Source organism: Bos grunniens, chromosome 2 (assembly GCF_055505025.1).
Source record: "Bos grunniens cultivar Pamir isolate PY7600 chromosome 2, Bosgru_T2T1.0, whole genome shotgun sequence".
Lineage (NCBI taxonomy): Eukaryota > Metazoa > Chordata > Mammalia > Artiodactyla > Bovidae > Bos > Bos grunniens.
This window is the reverse complement of record NC_141166.1, coordinates 100,691,669-100,712,434: the sequence shown is the minus strand read 5'-3', so window position 1 is coordinate 100,712,434 and position 20,766 is coordinate 100,691,669. Positions and strand designations below refer to the sequence as shown.

At 40.4% G+C, this 20,766-nt stretch overlaps 1 protein-coding gene across 3 annotated transcripts in view; it reads left to right on the top strand.

Moving 5' to 3' along the window:
• Positions 1–20,766, top strand: part of ITGB6 (integrin subunit beta 6) — a 149,852-nt gene that overhangs the window by 68,007 nt on the left and 61,079 nt on the right. For all 3 annotated transcript variants that reach the window (XM_086355658.1, XM_086355651.1, XM_086355669.1), the window contains 3 exons: positions 4,191–4,356; positions 6,339–6,500; positions 10,466–10,561. In XM_086355658.1, the coding sequence (XP_086211784.1) occupies positions 4,191–4,356; positions 6,339–6,500; positions 10,466–10,561 (424 nt within the window). The remainder of the gene's footprint in view (positions 1–4,190; positions 4,357–6,338; positions 6,501–10,465; positions 10,562–20,766) is intronic.

The following is a 20,766-nucleotide window of genomic DNA, read 5'->3' as shown; positions in this document are numbered from 1 at the left end:
GAGGGGGCTTCAGGATGGGGAACACGTGTACACCCGTGGCGGATTCATGTTGATATATGGCAAAACCAATACAATATTGTAAAGTAATTAGCCTCCAATTAAAATAAATAAATTTATATTTAAAAAAAGAAAAGAAAAGAAAACAAACCAAAAAAAGGGCAATCAAGTGAAAGTAGCACTTTTTTTTTTTAATTATGATGCATGTTTGATGGTAAAAAATATAAGGAACTAGGCAGTTTGGAGCAATTGCCTTGACATGTGCTAATGCACCAGCAGTTTTACTTACTCTTACTTTGCATCATCAGTGAAAATGTCAACAGTGAAAAAGACAAATATTATCTCTTATTATTATGAAGAACGTGTGACCTGAAAAACTCTTAAATTGTCTCAGGGACCTCTGTGGGTCTGCACACCACACTTTTAAAACCTTTAATCTAATCTCTAGTGCTTCTTGAAGTAGCTTGCTTTCTCTACCTTCATTAGATGGAAGGTCACTAAAATTTCACCATGTAGGAAGCCTGAATGATTTACATTTTTGAAAGACGTTTCCCTTATGCTATTGTCTAAGACACAGCAATACAAATCATATTTTCTATATTTGTAATGATAGAAAGCCACTGCAGTACTCTTGCCTGGAAAATCCCATGGATGGAGGAGCCTGGTAGGCTGCAGTCCATTGGGTCGTTACGAGTTGGACTCGACTGAGTGACTTCACTTTCACTTTTCACTTTCATGCATTGGAGAAGGAAATGGCAACCCACTCCAGTGTTCTTGCCTGGAGAATCCCAGGGACGGGGGAGCCTGGTGGGCTGCTGTCTATGGGGTCACACAGAGTTGGACACGACTGACGCGACTTAGCAGCAGCAATGAATTGTAATATACACTTAAAAATATTTAACAAGACAAAGAAAATTTTCTCCATCAAATATTTTGAGGGATTTTTTTAAACATCATTTCACATTTAATTTGGTGTTCGTTTTGTTTTTGAAGACTTGAACCATGAGAAATTCATAGTAGTTTTGCAAAGAAGAAAACTCAACCATGAATGTTTAGATTTCCTATATGTACACACAAAAAAATGAGTATATAATTTTAAATTTCAAAGGTAATAAGACCATGTGAAAATACAGACATAAAGAAAAAATGGAAATCATTTCTAATTCCACTAAAAACGATGGTGTTAACCTTTTGTTATATATCTTTATAATCAGCAATAAGTAATTCCTTCAATTGCTATCTAAGAAAATAACAACTAAATATAAGCATTCTTTATAGGAAGAACTCTGACCAAAATGGGCAGTTTTCACTCAAAATTTCTTGACGTGACCCAGCTCTGACATTATACTTTGCTTAAGCTACATTCATCTCCCAGCACATGAATATGTTTATTGAATTAATAAAAAATGTATTCTCCTTTCTAAAAGATTAGAGTTCTAGTAAGAACTACATAGCAAATAATTCTAACCAACAAAGATACAAATTTCTGACCAGACAATAGGAATTCTAGTTCTCTGGCTCCAGAATAGGCTTTAATGCCATTTTGATACAGTATGAACCAACAGCCCCCTATAAAATACTAAACAATTTCCAAGACTAGCTTCCCTGGTGGCTCAAACGGTAAAGAATCTGTTTGTAATGTAGGAGACCAGGGTTGGATCCCTGGGTTGGAAAGATCCCCTGGAGAAGGGAATGGCTACCCACTATTGTATTCTTGCCTGGAGAATTCCACGGACAGAGGAGCCTGGAAGGCTACAGTCCATAGGGTCACAAAGAGTAGGACAGAACTGAGCAACTAACACTTTCGAAAACTTTCAAGACTAGTTGGACTCCAGGGACAATGTAAACCTCAAAACACAGTTATATACTTTTAATGTAATTTTCACAGCAATTTTAGAAGTAGCTATTATTAGTACCCTCATTTTATAGATGAGGACACAAGGATAGATAACTATCCAGTCTTTTTATTCTAAATCTATGCATTTTCTTCTACTCTATAGCTACTTTAAATATTACAGAGGCAATTAAGAAAAATGCTAAATTATTGTCATTTTGTAGGTTAACTTTTTAAAAATTCTTCATTTCACATTTTAAAATACATTTCATATTTGAAGGTGGGAAAAACTTGACTACATAAAAAGTTTTAAGATATATATCCAAGAACATTGTAAACTGAATTTTAAAACTACCAAGAAAAAGTTTCATATTTTTGAGAGATAGAGTTCTTAAAATCATTAGAAAATTTAAAAAGTACCTCATTAAGGAAATGGGATATCTCAGACTGTACCATTCGATGCTACGGAACTCAAACTCCCCTTGTACTGAAGCCTGAGAATACATCAGCTTATGGCTTGCTTTTTGTGAAAGTCTACTGACAGAAAGTAAGTGATTATCCTTGCAGACACCAGCGTTCTGGTTCTGGCAGAGCTCCATTTCTCAGTGTAAATAAATCCATAATCGTTTTGATTTGTAAATCTAGTTGATTCTCAACATTTACGGAAGTCTTGTTCTATAAAGTCTGCTCACACCCTGCATTAGAAGATGCTGAGTATTGCTCCTAGGGGAAACACAGGGTTAGGTTCCTGTGAATCTCTGGTCACTTTTTCACCACTGAGCAATAACTTTTGTTTTCTGCATGTTCATGTTTAAAGATGTCTTATTTAATATATGTTGTTGATTTGTTAGCATTGAAATCACAACCAAGAGCACTGTAACTCATGTCAGAACAAAGCTCACACACGTGTTTTCCCCATAAGACACATCACAGTCTTCCTGCACTTGGCAATACCAGAGAACATTTCAGCACTGCATTGGGGGACAACTCTAAACAACAAAACCGTCCAAAAGCACAAAAATGCAAACACACATGTCACCAAATAGACCCTGAAAAGAATATTTCTCTACAGTGTGGGTGATGAAGCAAGAAGTCAGAGTCTTATTTGACCTCCCCTGGAAACATGCATGTCAAGGGACTCAGTTTCTTTGTACACTCATTCATGTACATGAATGACTGAAGAAGTTCCCAAAGGATTGATTTGGGGGTCACAAATACATTTTAGCAATATGAATTTTCAAAGATATGGAATCTGTGAATAATGAGAATTGACTATATACCTCAGACAGATGAATTTGGTGAAAAAGAGCCAAATCCTGAAAGCTGCATCAGCTCTTTGTATGCTGACAAGGCAGACTCTTGAACTTGCCAAGCTGCTTGTGTAAGTCAACCAGCTCTTTCCATGCAGCACCCCGCAACCTCATTGGTGGCTACTTCTTTTTGTCTCTGTGCTTCTCCACCAGTGTTTCTCAAACTTTGGAATGCATCAGGAAGACTTGGTTCAACACAGGTCTCTCAACCCACTCCTACCAGTTCTGACTTAGCAGGTCTGTAGTCACACCCCAGATTTTGCATTTATAGCAAGTTCCCATGCTGCTAAGTCCAAGGACCACACTTTGAGAAACTGCTGTACATTATTAGCTCCACTTCTCAAAAGAAAACCCAAAACTCAGAAGCATTGAGTACTTGCTCAAAATCTCATGTACAACTACTAGCTGGCTTTCAGAATAAAATGTTACTGGGTCAGCAATTTCTGTTCTACTGTGATGTCTTTAGGGCAGATCTCATCCAAACATGGCATTTTCCCCAAATGTTAACTGTCTTTAGTAGTGCTTTACCCCAGGTTGGCCCACATGGTCTGTTCTATCACAACAAAGTTGGGCTCTAGAATCGAGAGACTCAGTCTGATTTTCAGGCCCTGGGCAGGCAGGACTGAGCATAAGAAGAAGACAGATTCCTCTCTTAGTCTTGCTACAGGATGACATCCTTGATGACAATTTAAGCTATCAGAATACAAAAGAATTGTTGTCATCATGTAAACTTAATGGTGGGCTTTGGTTGAGAGACAATAGAAGGAAGTGACTACATACAAGGAGCATCGGATCACCTGATTATCTGTTTTTTCTGAACCAATGCAAGACACACAACAAGCTCTTTGTGTTAGCTAATGTGACCCATTTGGAAGGGGTGGGTAGGAGATGATAAAACAACCTTAACAGTGAGACTCAGAGCCAAGTTACAGAGTCAGGCACTTTATGAAATGCATCTTCATGGAAGGAAATGCTGTTAGGCTATTACACCCATTCATTGTGTGTTGTATCACGTTTCTTCAAGAATATTTTACATCTTCCTTTTGCAGTAGTATTCCATACTTTTGTTTGCCTACATTTGGATTCAAGCACATTTTGCCGTTGACAAATGATGCTGAAAGATTCAACGAAATTGTGAAGAATCAGAAAATTTCTGCTAATATTGACACCCCAGAAGGTGGATTTGATGCAATTATGCAAGCTGCTGTGTGTAAGGTATGCTGAGGTTGAGCAGTGTTTCATTCTGTTAACCCAAATTTCATCTCTTGTGAACAAATCATTGAAAAGCTTAGCTAACTTTATCTTTCCTTTAGTCATCATATTTCTACAACAGATACTTTTCTTAAAACACACCATTTATTCCATCTTGTTGAAATGAGGATAATTTTTATGCCTCATGTTCAAATCATCTAATAAAATTATAATACTGTTGGGAAAAATTGGTTAAAAGAATTTTAATATACTTATATATATATTATATATTTATATTATATAATTTATATATTAAATATTATAATTCTCAAAGATCAAGATCAGGAATTTCCCTAGCATTCTAGTTAAGACTGTGTTCCCACTGCAGGGGGTGTGTGTTCGATCCCTGGTTGTGGAACTAAGATCCCACGTGCTGTGTGGTACAGCCAGAAAAATTACAAAGATGTAGGTTGTATTCATTAGTTTTTGAACTAACCATGGTGAAAAAAAAATCAAATGTAGCAATTAATGAAAAAAGTAAAAATTCTCTGATTCACAGAGAGGGCAATGGCACCCCACTCCAGACTCTTGCTTGGAGAATCCCATGGACGGAGGAGTCTGGTGGGCTGCAGTCCATGGGGTCGCGAAGAGTCAGACACGACTGAGCGACTTCACTTTCACTTTTCACTTCCATGCATTGGAGAAGGAAATGGCAACCCACTCCAGTGTTCTTGCCTGGAGAAGCCCAGGGATGGCAGAGCCTGGTGGGCTGCCATCTATGGGGTCTCAGAGTTGGACGTGACTGAAGCGACTTGGCAGCAGCAGCTCTGATTCAGAATAAACTCTACATATGATGAGCTAGCTATTGGTTTGAACCAACAAAATAAACATCAAAAGCCACAGTGTCTCTACGATAATGCTAGAATACCTCTCCTCCTTGACAATCAGACACATATCCAGGGAAACAGTTCTCCTGTTTTCAGATGACGTTCATGGAAAATATCAGGAAACAGATAGGACTGAGGGTCCCAGAACATAGGAGGGCCAAGGAATTAGGGAAGGAAGGAAAAAGATAAGGTACGAGGGGATAACTGCAATGAAGTTTGTCCTACTAGTTTCTGGCGTAATGGTGGTGCTGTAGTTTAGTTACTAAGTCGTGTCTGACTCTTGTGACCCCCATGGACTGTAGCCCACCAGGCTCCGCTGTCCATGAGATTCTCCAGGCAAGAACACTGGAGTGGGGTGCCACTTTCTCCTCCGGGGGATCTTCCTGACCCAGGGATCGAACCTGCATCTCCTGCATTGCAGGCTGATTCTTTACTGCTGAGACACCAGAGAAGCTGACTAGTTCCTGGACAAATCTTAATTAAAGGGGAGAGCTATATGAAGAAACAGACAACAGACCATCTTAATTAGCAGTTAGCAGTACTCTGCAGTCGTACTTTGATAAGCAATTCTTATCCTTGTATTATGCTGATAATTTTTGGATGGTAACAGTAAAAAGAGAAATATGTCTTTTTTACTCAGAAAGAGAAATATTTCTTTTTCAGAGAAATGTGCCTACAGGTTGGGTGAAATCTTAGTAAAATAGGCTTACTTCAAGTCCATTCTGTATTGCATTCTTAACTAGTTTTGCTTCAGCTTGGATTTTGGATAATCTACAACCTCCCTCACTCCCTTCTCTCATTTTTCTGGTAAATTAAAAGCTGGACAGTAAAAATAATTAACTTTGTAAAAATCAAGATCAACTGGATACTGATTGTAGTGAAACCATTTTTTTCTGAAGCATAAATCATCTGAAAATGTAATCCAGGATAAAACAAATGTCACATAATTTCATTTTTAATACATTAATATTACCAACTCAGAATAGATGAAAAAGTCTAAAATAGACTGACTAGCAATATATTTTTTGATAATCTGAATGTGTCCAAGCATAAGTGATTCACTCTCAATAAATGCCTGCCTCTTTTCCATACAAGCCAAATGCTTCTTTATCATTGTAGGAAAAAATTGGCTGGCGGAATGATTCCCTCCATCTCCTGGTCTTTGTGAGTGACGCGGACTCTCATTTTGGAATGGACAGCAAACTGGCAGGCATCGTCATTCCTAACGATGGGCTCTGTCACTTGGACAGCAAGAATGAATATTCCATGTCAACAATCTTGGTATGTAACCTACACTCTACATACACTGTTTTCAGGGCTACAAGTAGGCAAATGAAGCAGCAATTGCTGTAACACACAGCAGAGTAACCCACACTTAGTAGAAGAAGTGTGCCTTTTCTGATTTGAGGTTAACAGATCGGCCTTTCTCAATTCTCCTCGCCTTTAGAGGTTCCCATAGGAGCACAGGAGGGCAGTGGGGATATGTGATAAGTTCAGATTTGCTATAATACAAATGATCCCAGAACCTCCCTAATTTTTCAAAGAGCCAGAGGGCAGCAAAATGCAATACAGTCAGTTCATTCTGTTTGAACCACAGCCCTAGAAAGGAAGGCTCAGCCTAACCCTAGGAGTGATGGTCCCAGAGTCATGTTCCCTCAATAATTCCATGTTTTCATGGACCCTGGGCCCCTTGGGAAATCACTAATCAGGTGCTGCTTGACCAGTACTTATTAAATTTGGCTTATTTTTATAATTTAAAAAAATGCTGGTGACATTAAAAAAAAAAGCTTGACTTTTGCAAAACAAGGTAAAAATTTCAGAGCTCTTTTGATGTATATGATCTGATTTGATCCTCACCAGAACCCTGTGTGTCTAATTGCTTCCCTTGAACAGACCATGAGGCTGCCATGCTGCTGCACATGTTATTCCCTCTGTCTGAAATGCCCTTTCCCCCAAGGCTGCTGAGAAACTCTTACTGATCTGTTAAAACCCAGCTCCATCATGACTTCTCTGGGGAAGGGGGAGGTCCTTGTTTGACTTCTGCTGGGCACCAAAGCAATTATCTCTCCCAAGGTCTTGTACACAGAGGGCTTCTTGGCCATCACTAGATGGAAATGTGTTTGCTGGTATCTGCCTTTAGCATGCATCCTCAGTGCCAAAACTGGTTTACTATCCCTATTTCCTGACAGCACAGTGCTTGGAACATGCTAAAATACAATTGAATTATGGAGTAGTAACCTGGAAAAGGTCATACTATCCCCATTTAATACTTGGTATGAAATGGTACAGAGAATTTAAGTGACTACTTAAAATGACAGTGCTACAGAGGTGTATGTAGGACATAGAAAGAAATAGGAAAGAGAATGCAGAATTTTAATATCAGGTTGGAAAAACCATTTTCTAAAAAACTTTTAGTGAGATAGCATATAGAAATGCTTACTATAGTATCAGCAATTAGTTTTTTAAAATCTGATGGTTCATTTGGCTTAAAGCTCAATATTCAGAAAACGAAGATCATGGCATCCAGTCCCATCACTTCATGGCAAATAAAAGGGGAAACAGTGGCTGACTTTATTTTTTTGGGCTCCAAAATCACTGCGGATGAAATTAATTTCATGACTTCAGCCATGAAATTAAAAGATGCTTACTCCTTGGAAGGAAAGTTATGACCAACCGAGAGCATATTTAAAAGCAGAGACATTACTTTGCCAACAAAGGTCTATCTAGTCAAGGCTATGGTTTTTCCAGTAGTCATGTATGGATGTGAGAGTTGGACTATAAAGAAAGCTGAGCACTGAAGAATTGATGCTTTTGAACTGTGGTGTTGGAGAAGACTCTTGAGAGTCCCTTGGACTGCAAGGAGATCCAACCAGTCCATCCTAAAGGAGATCAGTTCTGGGTGTTCATTGGAAGGACTGATGTTGAAGCTGAAACTCCAATACTTTGGCCACCTGATGCGAAGAGCTGACTCATTGGAAAAGACCCTGATGCTGGGAAAGATTGAGGGCAGTAGGAGAAGGGGACGACAGAGGATGAGATGGTGGGATGGCATCACCAACTCAATGGACATGAGTTTGTGTAAATTCCGGGAGTTGGTGATGGACAGGGAGGCCTGGTGTGCTGCGGTTCATGGGGTCGAAAAGAGTCAGACATGACTGAGAGATTGAACTGAACTTAACTGAATGGTTCATAAATTACCTGCTACTGTTTCTTGACCTAAATCTCTAAACTTCAACATGGATGTTTCTACCTAACTTTTGATCAATGTGCTTAGTCTCAGTCGTGTCCAACTCTTTGCGACAGCATGGACTGTAGCCCACCAGGCTCCTCTGTCCATGGGGATTCTCCAAGCAAGAATACTGGAGTGGGTTGCTACGCCCTCCCTCCAGGGGATCTTCCCAACTCAGGGATTGAACCCAGGTCTCCCACATTTGAGGCAGTTTCTTTACCATCTGAGTCACCAGGGAAGCCCAAATTTTGATCAGTAGCGTTCGTCAAATTTATATATGTTTTAATCATATAGGTTGTCCTTCCATATTATAAGGTCAGTGAGGGTAGCCACATTTTTGTATTTTGGCCAAAGAGGGGGAAGAAACTGAGAAATGGGTACTTTTCTTGTTACTTTTTTCTTGCAAATATTCAAATGCCCCATAATAGACATCTCAGAAAACACAGGATCACAGAAGCAAATAGTGACTGTTACCTGATATGACCTTCTCCTCTAATACCTGTTCAAGTCATTCTTGCTAGTAAGCTGCTACAATGCACAGAGCCGTGGGCTAGTTCTTTGCCTGTAACATAGTCCCCAGGGCCTTGGAGCACCTCCTATGTACTCAACGCTGGGCCAGCCTCCTGGGGCCTCAAAATAACAAGACATGATCCCAGGCCTTGAGGAACTTACAATGTATTTGTGGGAGTTAAACCAGCATATCTGGACCAAATAGAAAATCATATTCACCTGCCTATGGAGGGCTACATGGTGCCATCCTGGCTACACAGGCACAGTGGTTGGATGGTGGAAGAATATATGGAGATAAGGAGAAACCAGCACCAGAAGAATTCAGGCTTAAGGGTGAAGGATACTTAATGTTTGGGCAATTAAAACTCAGAGGAGGCTGAGAATGTCAGACTCAGGAAGCTTTATACTATCTGGATTCTACTGATATCCTGTAATAAAAAAAATCCAAATGGGATAGAAAGTATGCATTACATAGCCAGATCTGCAGTTAGGTAATTGACCTGAGTATCTTAGGCAAAATTATACTTTTCTCTCAACTTGAATGAAAAACACATTAGAAAAATATTCCTGAAGTGCTGAGAATATATGCAGCGAGCACATTCACGTATAAGAAGGCCTATTTGTCAGTGTTCCTGTACTTGAGCTGTCTACAGTCATAACCGATACAGTATTCTTAGTTGACTTGTTTGCAGACCACTCTCTAATGTGAGTTTCCCTTTTGTATATTATCTACATTTGGAGTCAGGCCAGGCAAATGGGCTTCATGTTTTCTAGTCTTGGAAAGTAAAGGTCATCTGCCAATATGATAATGAATGACTTTATTTTTTAAACCGCTCATATCACTCAGGAATGAATGCCTCAACGAAATAGAAGTAAACTGAGTACAATGTGCTTTCAATTGTCCTGTAAAAATAATTGCAGCATCCCATAAAACCAGTTTGTGACATCAAAAAGAACAAACCAGAGAAGTGCACAGGAACATCTCAAGTCAGAGGGGTTTAGGAATTGCAGTGCGTCCTTCCTCCACAGGCTTGCCCTTGCTCAACCCTCATCCCGCCCCATCCAATTCCAGTCAGAGCCGCAGGAGTCACGCTGGTCACATTCATCATAGTCTAACAGCTCCTCCCTCAGTTCTAACCTCCCCAACAATGTGAGCCTGCTGGCAAGTGGCACTTAGAGAAGACATGCATCTCTACCCTTGAAAAGATGACACACTAAAGTCTTTAAATAAATTTAGTGATCTCCTTGGAAGTGACAGAGCATAATACTTCACATTGATAGGCACTGACTCTAAGGAATTAAATGGACTTACAAGATCTGGGAAACAATTACTAAGCCAATTAAGAAAGTAATGCTAATTGTGTATTTGTTTACTTGGCATGATAAACACAATAATGCCTGTGAGAACTGAAATGCCAAACTCAGTAAGATATTTCTGAAAGAAATATCCCTTTATTTCATATACTTTTGTTAAGAAGATACTTAAAATCTATGTGTTAAATTTTAGGAATATCCAACAATTGGACAACTCATTGATAAACTGGTGCAAAATAACGTGTTACTGATCTTTGCTGTAACCCAAGAACAAGTTCACTTGTATGAGGTAAGCAAACATAATTTGGGAAATTCCTTCAGGGAGATTATTTGACATGAAACTTTAACTCTGAGTTTAATACATGGGAGACCATTAGATAATTATTAGCACATACCAGATATACTGGACACTGGCAAAGTGGATTCAGATACTGTTTGCAATTTAAATTATAAACACAGAGGTACAGAAAGGAGTGGGGGACAGATACGATGGGAAGAGGAAGAGAGAGTTAAGGAAATGAAAAGTTGGAAGATAGTACGAATTAGCATAGTTAAATAGAATTACCTATCTAATGGAAAATCAACCTATCTTTCCTTGAACTTTTCATCTGATGAGGAAAGAGTTAACAGAAGGCAGGGAAAATTATGAGAATGGGAGGAGAATTGACTTAAACTCTCTGACATTTGCAAATTCAATGTATAGAAAATACACAAATGGAGAGATATAAGTTAAACTATTGAGACATGAAAAGTCGAAAGAAAAAGCTTGTTAAACTGGGCCCCAAAATAATTTCTCCTTTAAAGTATCTGGATTTGCAATTCAAATTTTTGAATGGAAACGCCAATGGCAGAAAAGGAATTGTTTCACTAAAACACATACTAGAAAATGCAAATGTTTTCTGTGGTCTCTTTCCAGCCTTAGAAAAACGATATGCCAAAATGCTATGCATTGGGGTATTAGCAAATGATTTATTCCTAATGCACAGTTTGACGGAGAAGTAGGAACATCTTTAGTCTGAGTCCTAGAACAAGTAGAGAAAATAGGTGTCCGTTACATTGCTTGTACCTTCTATGAAGAAGCTTCAAATACTCCTAAATTCAAAGTCTGATCTCCCATTCCTTTGAAAGGACCTCTTAACTTGCTTGATAACTTCACAGAGCTCAGGAAATGCTGAGATTATTTCACAGAGGCTTTGATTAAATGCCACTCACTGCTAAGGACGATGCAGCCAACTTCCACCAGGTTCTGTAGAAAGGATCCACGAGGAGATCCTATCTTGCATTTTTAATGAGAGGAGGGCTTTGTACACCAGGTGAGACTGCCTTCTGCTGAAAACCAAGGAAGTCCCTTGCAATCAAGCTACATACTCGAGGGCTTTGTTCTACTCAAAGACTATGTGGGTTCACCTGATCTGGGCATTTTCTTAAGGCTTTTTAGTATGCGATACTTGTTTCCAGTGGTTTTAAGTAGTAAAGTTGCGGTAAAAGTTTGTTTTTTTTTAAACTCCAAATACAATAGTGAGTCTATTCTACCTTTGATTCCTAAAGCTAGAGTGGGAGGACTCTGGGGGTCACCACACTTTTCCCAAAGTTGAGCTTCTGTTTAGAAAGAGGAGGGGGAGTTGCACTATGTTCTTAAAAGGGGGATCTGGGAAACACAATTGATAATCATGAGCACAGACCCCCATAACTCACTTTGGTAATAGTCTTTAAGACTCAGAACTCATTTAAATGCCTCCTCAAGATTGCCATTAAAAAGACACAGCAAGATGAAAAATAATGGTGGCAAAACAGAATCTGTTGGATTTAAACAGGTTGCATCCACCATTCCCCAGTTGCAAAGGAAATGATCATTTCCAAAGAAAACACCAGATTAGAGCCTGCCTCTAATATAACAGCAGGACGTTTATTTTGCCTGCCTACTAATCTCATTACGAGGTGAATTTATGTTCCATTGTGATCTGTGGTTTTTACCATCTAGGCTCCACTAAATTCAGAGGGACATTTTCAGGGAGCCATGCAGGGGACAGTCAGCAGCCCATTCTGTGACTCTAACCCTTTCATTATTTTGTTTTTATTTTGATGGACTCATCATTTCCTCTTCAGGTAGTAGGCTGCAGCCTGATCTAAAGATAATGACAGCAACCCTGCACTTCCCTGAAGGCTTCACACAGCATGAAAATGCTGATCTCTTGTTTTATTGATAATGAATACTGAAAATAGACCAATAATGACTTGGATTGCCTTTCCATTTAAATCTCTTAGAAGGAGCCCTATGTGTGCAGGAGCCCTGCATGACCTGATGTTTGGATAGCTGTGAATCACGGAAAAATTAAACCAGAGATAGGATAAATAAAAGAGCTAAGTGGTTGGATCTAATGAAAATTCCGGGAGGCAATCTGTTTGCCCTTGTTGTGTTCAGCATAGTTGTGTGCACATACACCCCAGGAAGGGGCTGGGTCAGGTTCAGTGGCACCCGTCTTGCAGAAAATAAAGATTTGTGTTGCCTATTCATGGAACGCAGGGGAAAAAATGGCTGTTTTTTCAATGATTTGCGTAAGGTGCTTTGGACTGCCCAGGTGTGTAGTACCACTGCACTTTGTGGGAACAGTGATGAGCAAACAGTGGGAAGGTAAAGTAAGCAGTTTTGTCTTCAGATCAGTATGACTGCAGTGTGCACCCAGACTCCAGCAAACAGATGATTTAGAACAAACTTATTATTATGAATAGTTTCCTCTTTGTCCAATTACAGGGTTCAAAAGATAATGATAGATAACAGACTGAGCAGTAGGTAGTATATTACATTCTACTGCTAAATACCATTTTGAATCAGGATTCAATTACTCAAGCTTTAAAAAAAATTTTTTTTATCACCTCTGTTGTTTTCAAATATTTACTGTTAATTTACATCAATTTAGCATCAGGCTACTAAACTCCAACTACCTAATTTGACTAGTCTTTCCTTCCTAATGAGATATTGAGAGAAAAGCAATTAAATTAGCATTTTTGACCACATTGTCAAATCCTGTTATTAATCACGTGGAATTATTTGCAAGACTCATTGTCTTTCAAAACATCTACCTCTGGCTGGAGAAGATGAGTTTTATAGTGCTAATTGTTATTATATATAACTATATGACCTGGTACTTATGATGTAATGTTGAAAAAGCACTTAGAAAGTAAACAAGATGTATTGGTAAAAGAAGCTTTCAGTTTACCCACTAATATCTGAGACCACTAATTGACGTCCTTGTGGTTATTAGGACAGAGTGATGTGTTTAAAGGGTCTCCCCAGTGGTTCAGCAGTAAGCAATCCACCTGCAATGCAGGAGATGTGGGTTCGATCCCTGGGTCAGGAAGATTCCCTGGAGGAGGAAATGGCAACCCACTGCAGTATTCTCGCATGGAGAATCCCATGGACGGAGGAGCCTGCCACCATGGGGTGGCAAACAGCTGGACATGACTGAATGACTAAACACACATGATATGTCTAAAGCAGGAGGACAGGGACCCAAACAGGTTGTTTTACCACCAAGAGGCCCTTCCCTCTGCAGGTAAAAAAGCCATCTATAATTAACTCTGTAAAGAGCAGAGTGGATCTTACCCATCTTTCTGTTTAGGCCAATTTCTCAATACAAAGTAGATTCTCAGTAAATATTTGTTGAATGAATTTTTTTCCAAAAAAAAAACTGCAATGCAAGCACTTCATCTTATCTCAAATAGGGTCAAAATTTCTAAATAGGAATGTGACGTTTTGTGTGACAAATGTCTGTCAAGGTCAAGGGAACCCATGTACAAGAGCAGGTAGGAGTGCCTGACCCATCACTATGGTGATCTGCGGCTCTGGCTATTCTTTCTCCATCCTTCCACTTTGGATCCAGGTGGTACCAGAGAGGGGAAGGAACACTCTGCTGTCAGTCTTGGGACCACCTTGTAGAATAAGCTCCAGAGCCTTCTTGCATGTGTGCTAAGCCACTTCAGTTGTGTCTGACTCTGTGATTCCACGGACTGTAGCCCACCAGGCTGCTCTGTCCATGAGATTCTCCAGGCAAGAACAGTGGAGTGGGTTGCCATTTTCTTCTCCAGGGGATCTTTCTGACCCAGGAATTGAACTCGAGTGTCTTAGATCTCTTGCATTGGCGGGTGGGTTCTTTACCATTAGTACCACCTGGGAAGCCCCACCCCATCCCCCCAGCTTTCTTACTAGTCTGTGAAAGGAAACCCCCTGAATGATTAACCGCTTGATAGTCATTAATCTTAAAACAAGATGAAAGGTGCTGCAGTATGCTATGAGCCTGATATTTCAGAAGTATGGCTTCTGGTTTTTTTTTTTTATTTAATTTTATTTTTAAACTTTACATAATTGTATTAGTTTTGCCAAATATCAAAATGAATCCACCACAGGTATACATGTGTTCCCCATCCTGAACCCTCCTCCCTCCTCCCTCCCCATACCATCCTTCTGGGTCGTCCCAGTGCACTAGCCCCAAGCATCCAGTATCGTGCATCGAACCTGGACTGGCAAGCTTCAGTTTTTCAGGAACCAAAAACCCAGTTTTAATTTCACTCTTTCTTTCTTCTTTTTCCTCATCTTTTGAGTGTTTCACCACAGTAAGGGACTTTAAAGGAGGCAGAGAAATTAGGGAGGGAGATAAAACAAAAATTGACCCTTTGCCATTTGTTAGCCTCGGACACGACTGAGCGACTTCACTTTCACTTTTCACTTTCATGCACTGGAGAAGGAAATGGCAACCCACTCCAGTGTTCTTGCCTGGAGAATCCCAGGGATGGGAGAGCCTGGTGGCTGCTGTCTGTGGGGTCGCACAGAGTCGGACACGACTGAAGTGACTTAGCGGCCGCAGCAGAAGCAGCAGCCTGTTCTATCATTGTTTGGTTTTATAACATCCTCTGCTGAAAAAGATCAAAACAAATTTACTCCAATTAAAATCCCTATATCACTAGCCTCAGTTTTTAATTAAATAAAAACACTGGACCAGATGACCTCCAGCTTTGGCAGTCAATGACTCTGTACCTGGAGATGGGGGGATCACCACAAATTCCAATGATTTACACACAGATCAAGTACAGCTAATTGTAACATGGCTAATTTCAGTGACTGGTCTAAAACATTGTTCTTTATCTATCAACCCCATCCTGTAATGGGATATTCCAACTTTATGCTTTTAGTAAAAATATAATCATCTAGGAATTAAAAAGATAACTTTCTGAATTATGAGTTGATAAATTGCTCTTAATTCAAGGGTAATAGAAAAGGATCTTGATTTCTCTTTGTTCAACGATGCCGGCGTGCATGCTCAGTCGCTTCAGTTGTGCCTGACTCTTTATGACCCTGTGGACTATAGCCTTCCCGGCTCCTCTGTCCATGGGATTCTCCAGGCAAGAATACTGGAGTGGGTTACCATGTGCTTCTCCAGGGGATCTTCCTGACCCAGAGATCTAACCCAGGTCTCCTGCATTAGCAGTTGGGTTCTTCATCACTAGCACCACTAGCCCTTGTTTGAAGGTACCTGGGAATAAAGACAAAGGAGAGCCAGTTGCCCACACTTTCCTCATTAATTAACACCCCCTCAGAGAGGGAATATTTGGAAATAAAAACTCATGTCCTTGGATTATCAGGGTAAATTGGATAGAAGTATTTTCCAGATTAATTAATAAGACAGAAACATGAAAAATCATCAGTAGTTACCCCCTAGATTACATAGAGTAATTTTCTTCTGAAGAACTCAAAGACTCATAATCCAGAAAAGAAAAAAAAAAAAAAAAAAACACAGAAAAAAAGATACAGATTGAAAACCAAGGTTTTAATGAGATGCCCTCTTAGGCCCATCCATATAGAAATAAGGGATTTCGTCAATACAAGATCTAAATATATCAAAAGTACACAATACCCAGAATGTCTAACATTAAGAGAACTGACATGCTATTGACCATAGTCATTCATTCATTCATCAAACATCCAGGAGCCCAGCCAGGGTTAGTGACTAGAAAGAAAAAGACACAATGCCTGCCTCAAAAAGCCCCATAGAGCATTAACAAACTCATAAGCCAATTATTTACCTAAAGAACACAACATTTTAGAGACCCCCAAGGGAGAGTTTTTCTGAGGGGGCAGAGTTTCACATCAGTCAGTGTTTTTAACTCTTTCCTAATCACCATTTTTGTTAGGAGGGACAGCAAATTGATTGGCAATCATAAAACTACCTTTGATGCTAAGGGTACCATTGGAACTGAGGGCCAGAGAGGATCAGTAACTATGACCATGAGAATAAATGAGAAGGTTTGCTGAGGGCTTATTAGGTGGCTGCTGTGGTTAAGTACTTTAACTCACTGTATTATTTAATCTCCTTTTTACTGCTATGTTCTGTGTGCTGTGCCTTGTCACTCAGTCACATCTGACTCTTTGCAACCCCGTGGACTGTAGCCCACCAGGCTCCTCTGTCCGTGGGGTTTCTCCAAGCAAGAATACAGAAGTGGGTTGCCATCCCTCTTCCAGGGTATCTTCCCAACCCAGGGATCAAACCCAGGTCTCCCAAATTGCAGGTGGATTCTTTACTGCCTGAGCCACCAGGGAAACCCAAGAATACTAGAGTGGGTAGCCTATCCCTTCTACAGGGGAACTTCTTGACCCAGGAATCAAACTGGGGTCTCCTGAATTGCAGGTGGATTCTTTACCAGCTGAGCTACCTAGGAAATCTCTTTTTATTGCTATAGCACCCAAAATAATTCAAAAGCAAGCTGCATGTGAGAGCCAGGATTTGAACCCAGAGAATCTGAGTCAGCCCCAACCACTGAGGTAAGTCACAATTGAACCTGGGTTTTTGCAGCGAAAGACCACACCCATTCCTAGCTATCAGGCCAGGAGAGGAGCAGCTGTTCCACACAGTAAACGACTTTGAAAGTCACTGAACTGTAAGAGCACAGAGCACAAGGAGATGGCAGAGCATTTCCTGCAAACGGCAGAGATCTTCCAGGCCAGGGAACACTGGATTTTACTTACCGTTGCTGTTAACTTAGACAAACAGAGCAATCTGCAAACGTGTGGGCTTGAAAAGAGAGACACATTTGGATTCTGCCTTGTGTGTTATTTAAGCTCTGAGCAGTAAGAATGGATACCACAGCTAGAGTTTATGCCATTGGCCACCCCACCAAAAACACCTAGTCTCTAAGGTGACCACTATCAAGGTCCTGGCCTGATGGGGAAAGCAGACGCGTGGTCTGACGCAGGTTGTACGTCTGTTATGACGATACCCTTCAAGTACATGGAAATACAGAGTAACACAAGGAACACCCACATACCTACTGGCCAGCCTTCTTCAGTCTTGACATTTTGCCACTCTATTTGCTTCAGATATCTTACAGAAATAAAACACTCCAGGGGGCTTCCCAGGTTACACAGTGGTAAAGAATCTGCCTGCCAACGTAGGAGACACAGGAGATGCAGGTTCGATCCCTGGGTCAGGAAGATCCCCCAAAGGAGGAAACAGCAACCCACTCCAGTATTCTTGCCTGGGAAATCTTCTGTCCTTGGGATATAGCAGTGGGCTATAGTCCATGGGGTTGCAAAGAATCAGACAAGACTGGGCCCCTGAGTGCACACACACAAAACATTCCAGACCCAGTTGCCTGCTGTGTAATTACTACCTCTGACGCCACCTCCCTCTTTCCTTCCATAGAAGTCACCAGTATCCTGAACTTTATCATTCCCATGTTTATTTTGAGTACTATGAAAAACATATGTCTACCCATAACTAATTACATAGTTTGGGCTCACAAGTTAAATTTCATCCTGTATATATTATTTCTACAGTTTGCCTTTTGATTCAGTGTTATGTTTGGGTTTTTTTTTTTAATTATGGTAAAATATACACAACATAAAAATTACCTTTTTACGGATGAGTATATAGTTCTATGGCATTAAGTACATTTACATTGTGATGCTCGATGTTATGTTTTGAGGCTTATTCGTGGAGACACTAGAAGCTCTTGTTTACTCTGTTCTACGGCTTTACATATTCCACTATGTGTATTTACTGCAATATGTTCATTTGCAACTGAGGGCTTCAGATCGTTTCTAGTCCTGCAGCTTACAGTGTTACACTTGTTGCAGCCACAGACACCCTTGCGGGCATGTTCTCTGTTGAGGATGAACCTGTGAAAGTGAAGCCCCTGGGTCACAGGGGAGGGGCATCCTCAGCCCTCCTGGTGTATCCAAGTTGTTTTCCAAGTGGTTTATCAGCTACTCTCTTGCCAACAACATGGGAAGTAGAACTGTTAGTTGCTCAGTCATGTCTGACTCTTTGTGACCCCATGGATTATAGCCCACCAGGCTCCTCTGTCCATGGGATTCTCCAGGCAAGAATACTGGAGTGGGTTGCTATTGCCTTCCCCAGGGTATCTTCCTAATCCAAGGATAGAACTTGGATCTCCTGCATTGCAGGCAGATTCTTTACTATCTAAGCCACCAGGGAAGGCCTAACAATGTGGGAGTGTAGGGGGAAAAGAAACAGAAAAAAGAAAAAGACACGCATTAAGTAACTATTTTTTTTGATGATAAAATTAATATGTTATTTTTTTAAAGAAGGGTGCCGGGGTCCAGCCCCGGCTGATCCAGGGTATTCAAAGGGGAGATGGTTTCGGCGAGGATCAGGATACAATAGCTTCAATTAGACATTAATTAGAGATGTAAAGAGTAATAGAATGAGGATAGCTCAGTAGGAAAATTCAGTGGAGAAAAGAGGCTGAGTAGCTTGGTTTACACGGGAGACCAATAAAACTTCAAGACAAGAAGTTTGCACCGCTTACGTAGGCCGCAGGCGTCCTTCCATTCTCCCGAAGGAGAGGAGACACTGAGGCCTTCCCGGTCGGATCTTAGAAGCCCAGGCATAATTAGTAAGCATGGCGGGTTCCGCACTCCAGATGGAGACTCAGCCAGAGTTTGAGAGAGAGAGAGAGACATGGGGAGACCAGTATTTCGAGGAACTGATCCCAATTCTTTATTTTCCAGGGTCTGTTTTTACACACTGAGATGTTTTGCAAAAGTCATGCGGGGTCAGCAGTCCTGACTTTTATCAAAGTCAGGTGCTTCATACAAATGTATACAGAGGTCTTAGGGGCGTTACATCATCTTCTGGCCAGGGGGGCCTGCTGACAATTTATGACCCTCTCCTTGTGACAGTGGTCAGTCAACCAGAACACTTTTTTCTCCAAGGGTGATTATTCTTAAAACAGACGCCACCCAAATAAAGTTACATTCCTATAGGGTGAGGATGTAGTGGGTTTTAGTTAAGGAAAGAATTTACTTAGCCTAAGGTCTAATGTGATTTATATCAAAAGTTAATACTTATTTCTTCTATATATTCATTAATGTGTGTAAGGGCAGGGGATGTGGAGTCTTAGCAACAAACATTGGCTCAACAAATGAAAAACCCTTCACCAATACAATTTCTAATCAGCCCACTATACTTATACTAATAATTTTCTAACTTCTCTAAAGAACCTGTTTTTAGAAGGTTTAAAGCATCTCATGCCTCTCACGGTTGGGAGACTGTGAGCAATCACATGTGGCCGGACAAGCCTGTCAGGCAGGCTAGAGAACCTTCAGAGGAGTTTGTAAGTTGAAACACTCTTGTCACGCCCAGGAGTTTATTTTAACTGGAGCTCTAGGTTAACTCCTTCTCCGAAAGAGGCGGTGGGGGACAGCCCCCCATAAAGTCAGAGGTGTAGGTGGGAGCACAAAGTAGTAAAGTAGGCAGGCTCTGGTTATGGGGGTAGATGCTCGAGGATTTCCAGGGGGACTCCTGAGGCTCGATCCTGCCTTTGTGTATGTCGAGCCTCCTTCCTCATGACCTTTGCCATGGGTGGAGTGCCTCACTCTGGCCCCCAAAAGAAGGGGATAGAGAAAAGCACAATGAAGAAACTAAAGATCACCCATAAACTCACCACTCGGACACAGCTAACCATTCTTGACATTTTAGAATAAGTCCTCTCTTTTGTCTTTACATACATTTACATGCTTTAACATAATTGGCATAAGACTGTATATATTACATATACATATATATATTATGTTCAAATTTTTAGAATGCATTTATATATTTACAGTCTTATAAAGGCATAAAAATTAAATTGCACTTATATATCAAACAACTGCTTTTATTAATAAGAATAACAGATGAAATCAAGGTAATTCTACAAGATTTTGAATCAGTGACTGCCAGATGTAAAGGGTGTATGTTTTCAAATAAAAACAAACTTGCTCCCCACCCCTAGCAGCTCCAGAAGATCTACAGTTACTACACTTTTACCTACAGAGTATGTTTTTACACATTCAAATGATTATTGTTGTTGTTCAGTCGCTAAGTCATGTCTGACTCTTTGTGACCTCATGGACTACAGCATGCCAGGCTTTCCTTTCCTTCACCATTTCCCAGAGTTTGCTCAAACTCATGTCTATTGAGTCCGTGATGCTATCTA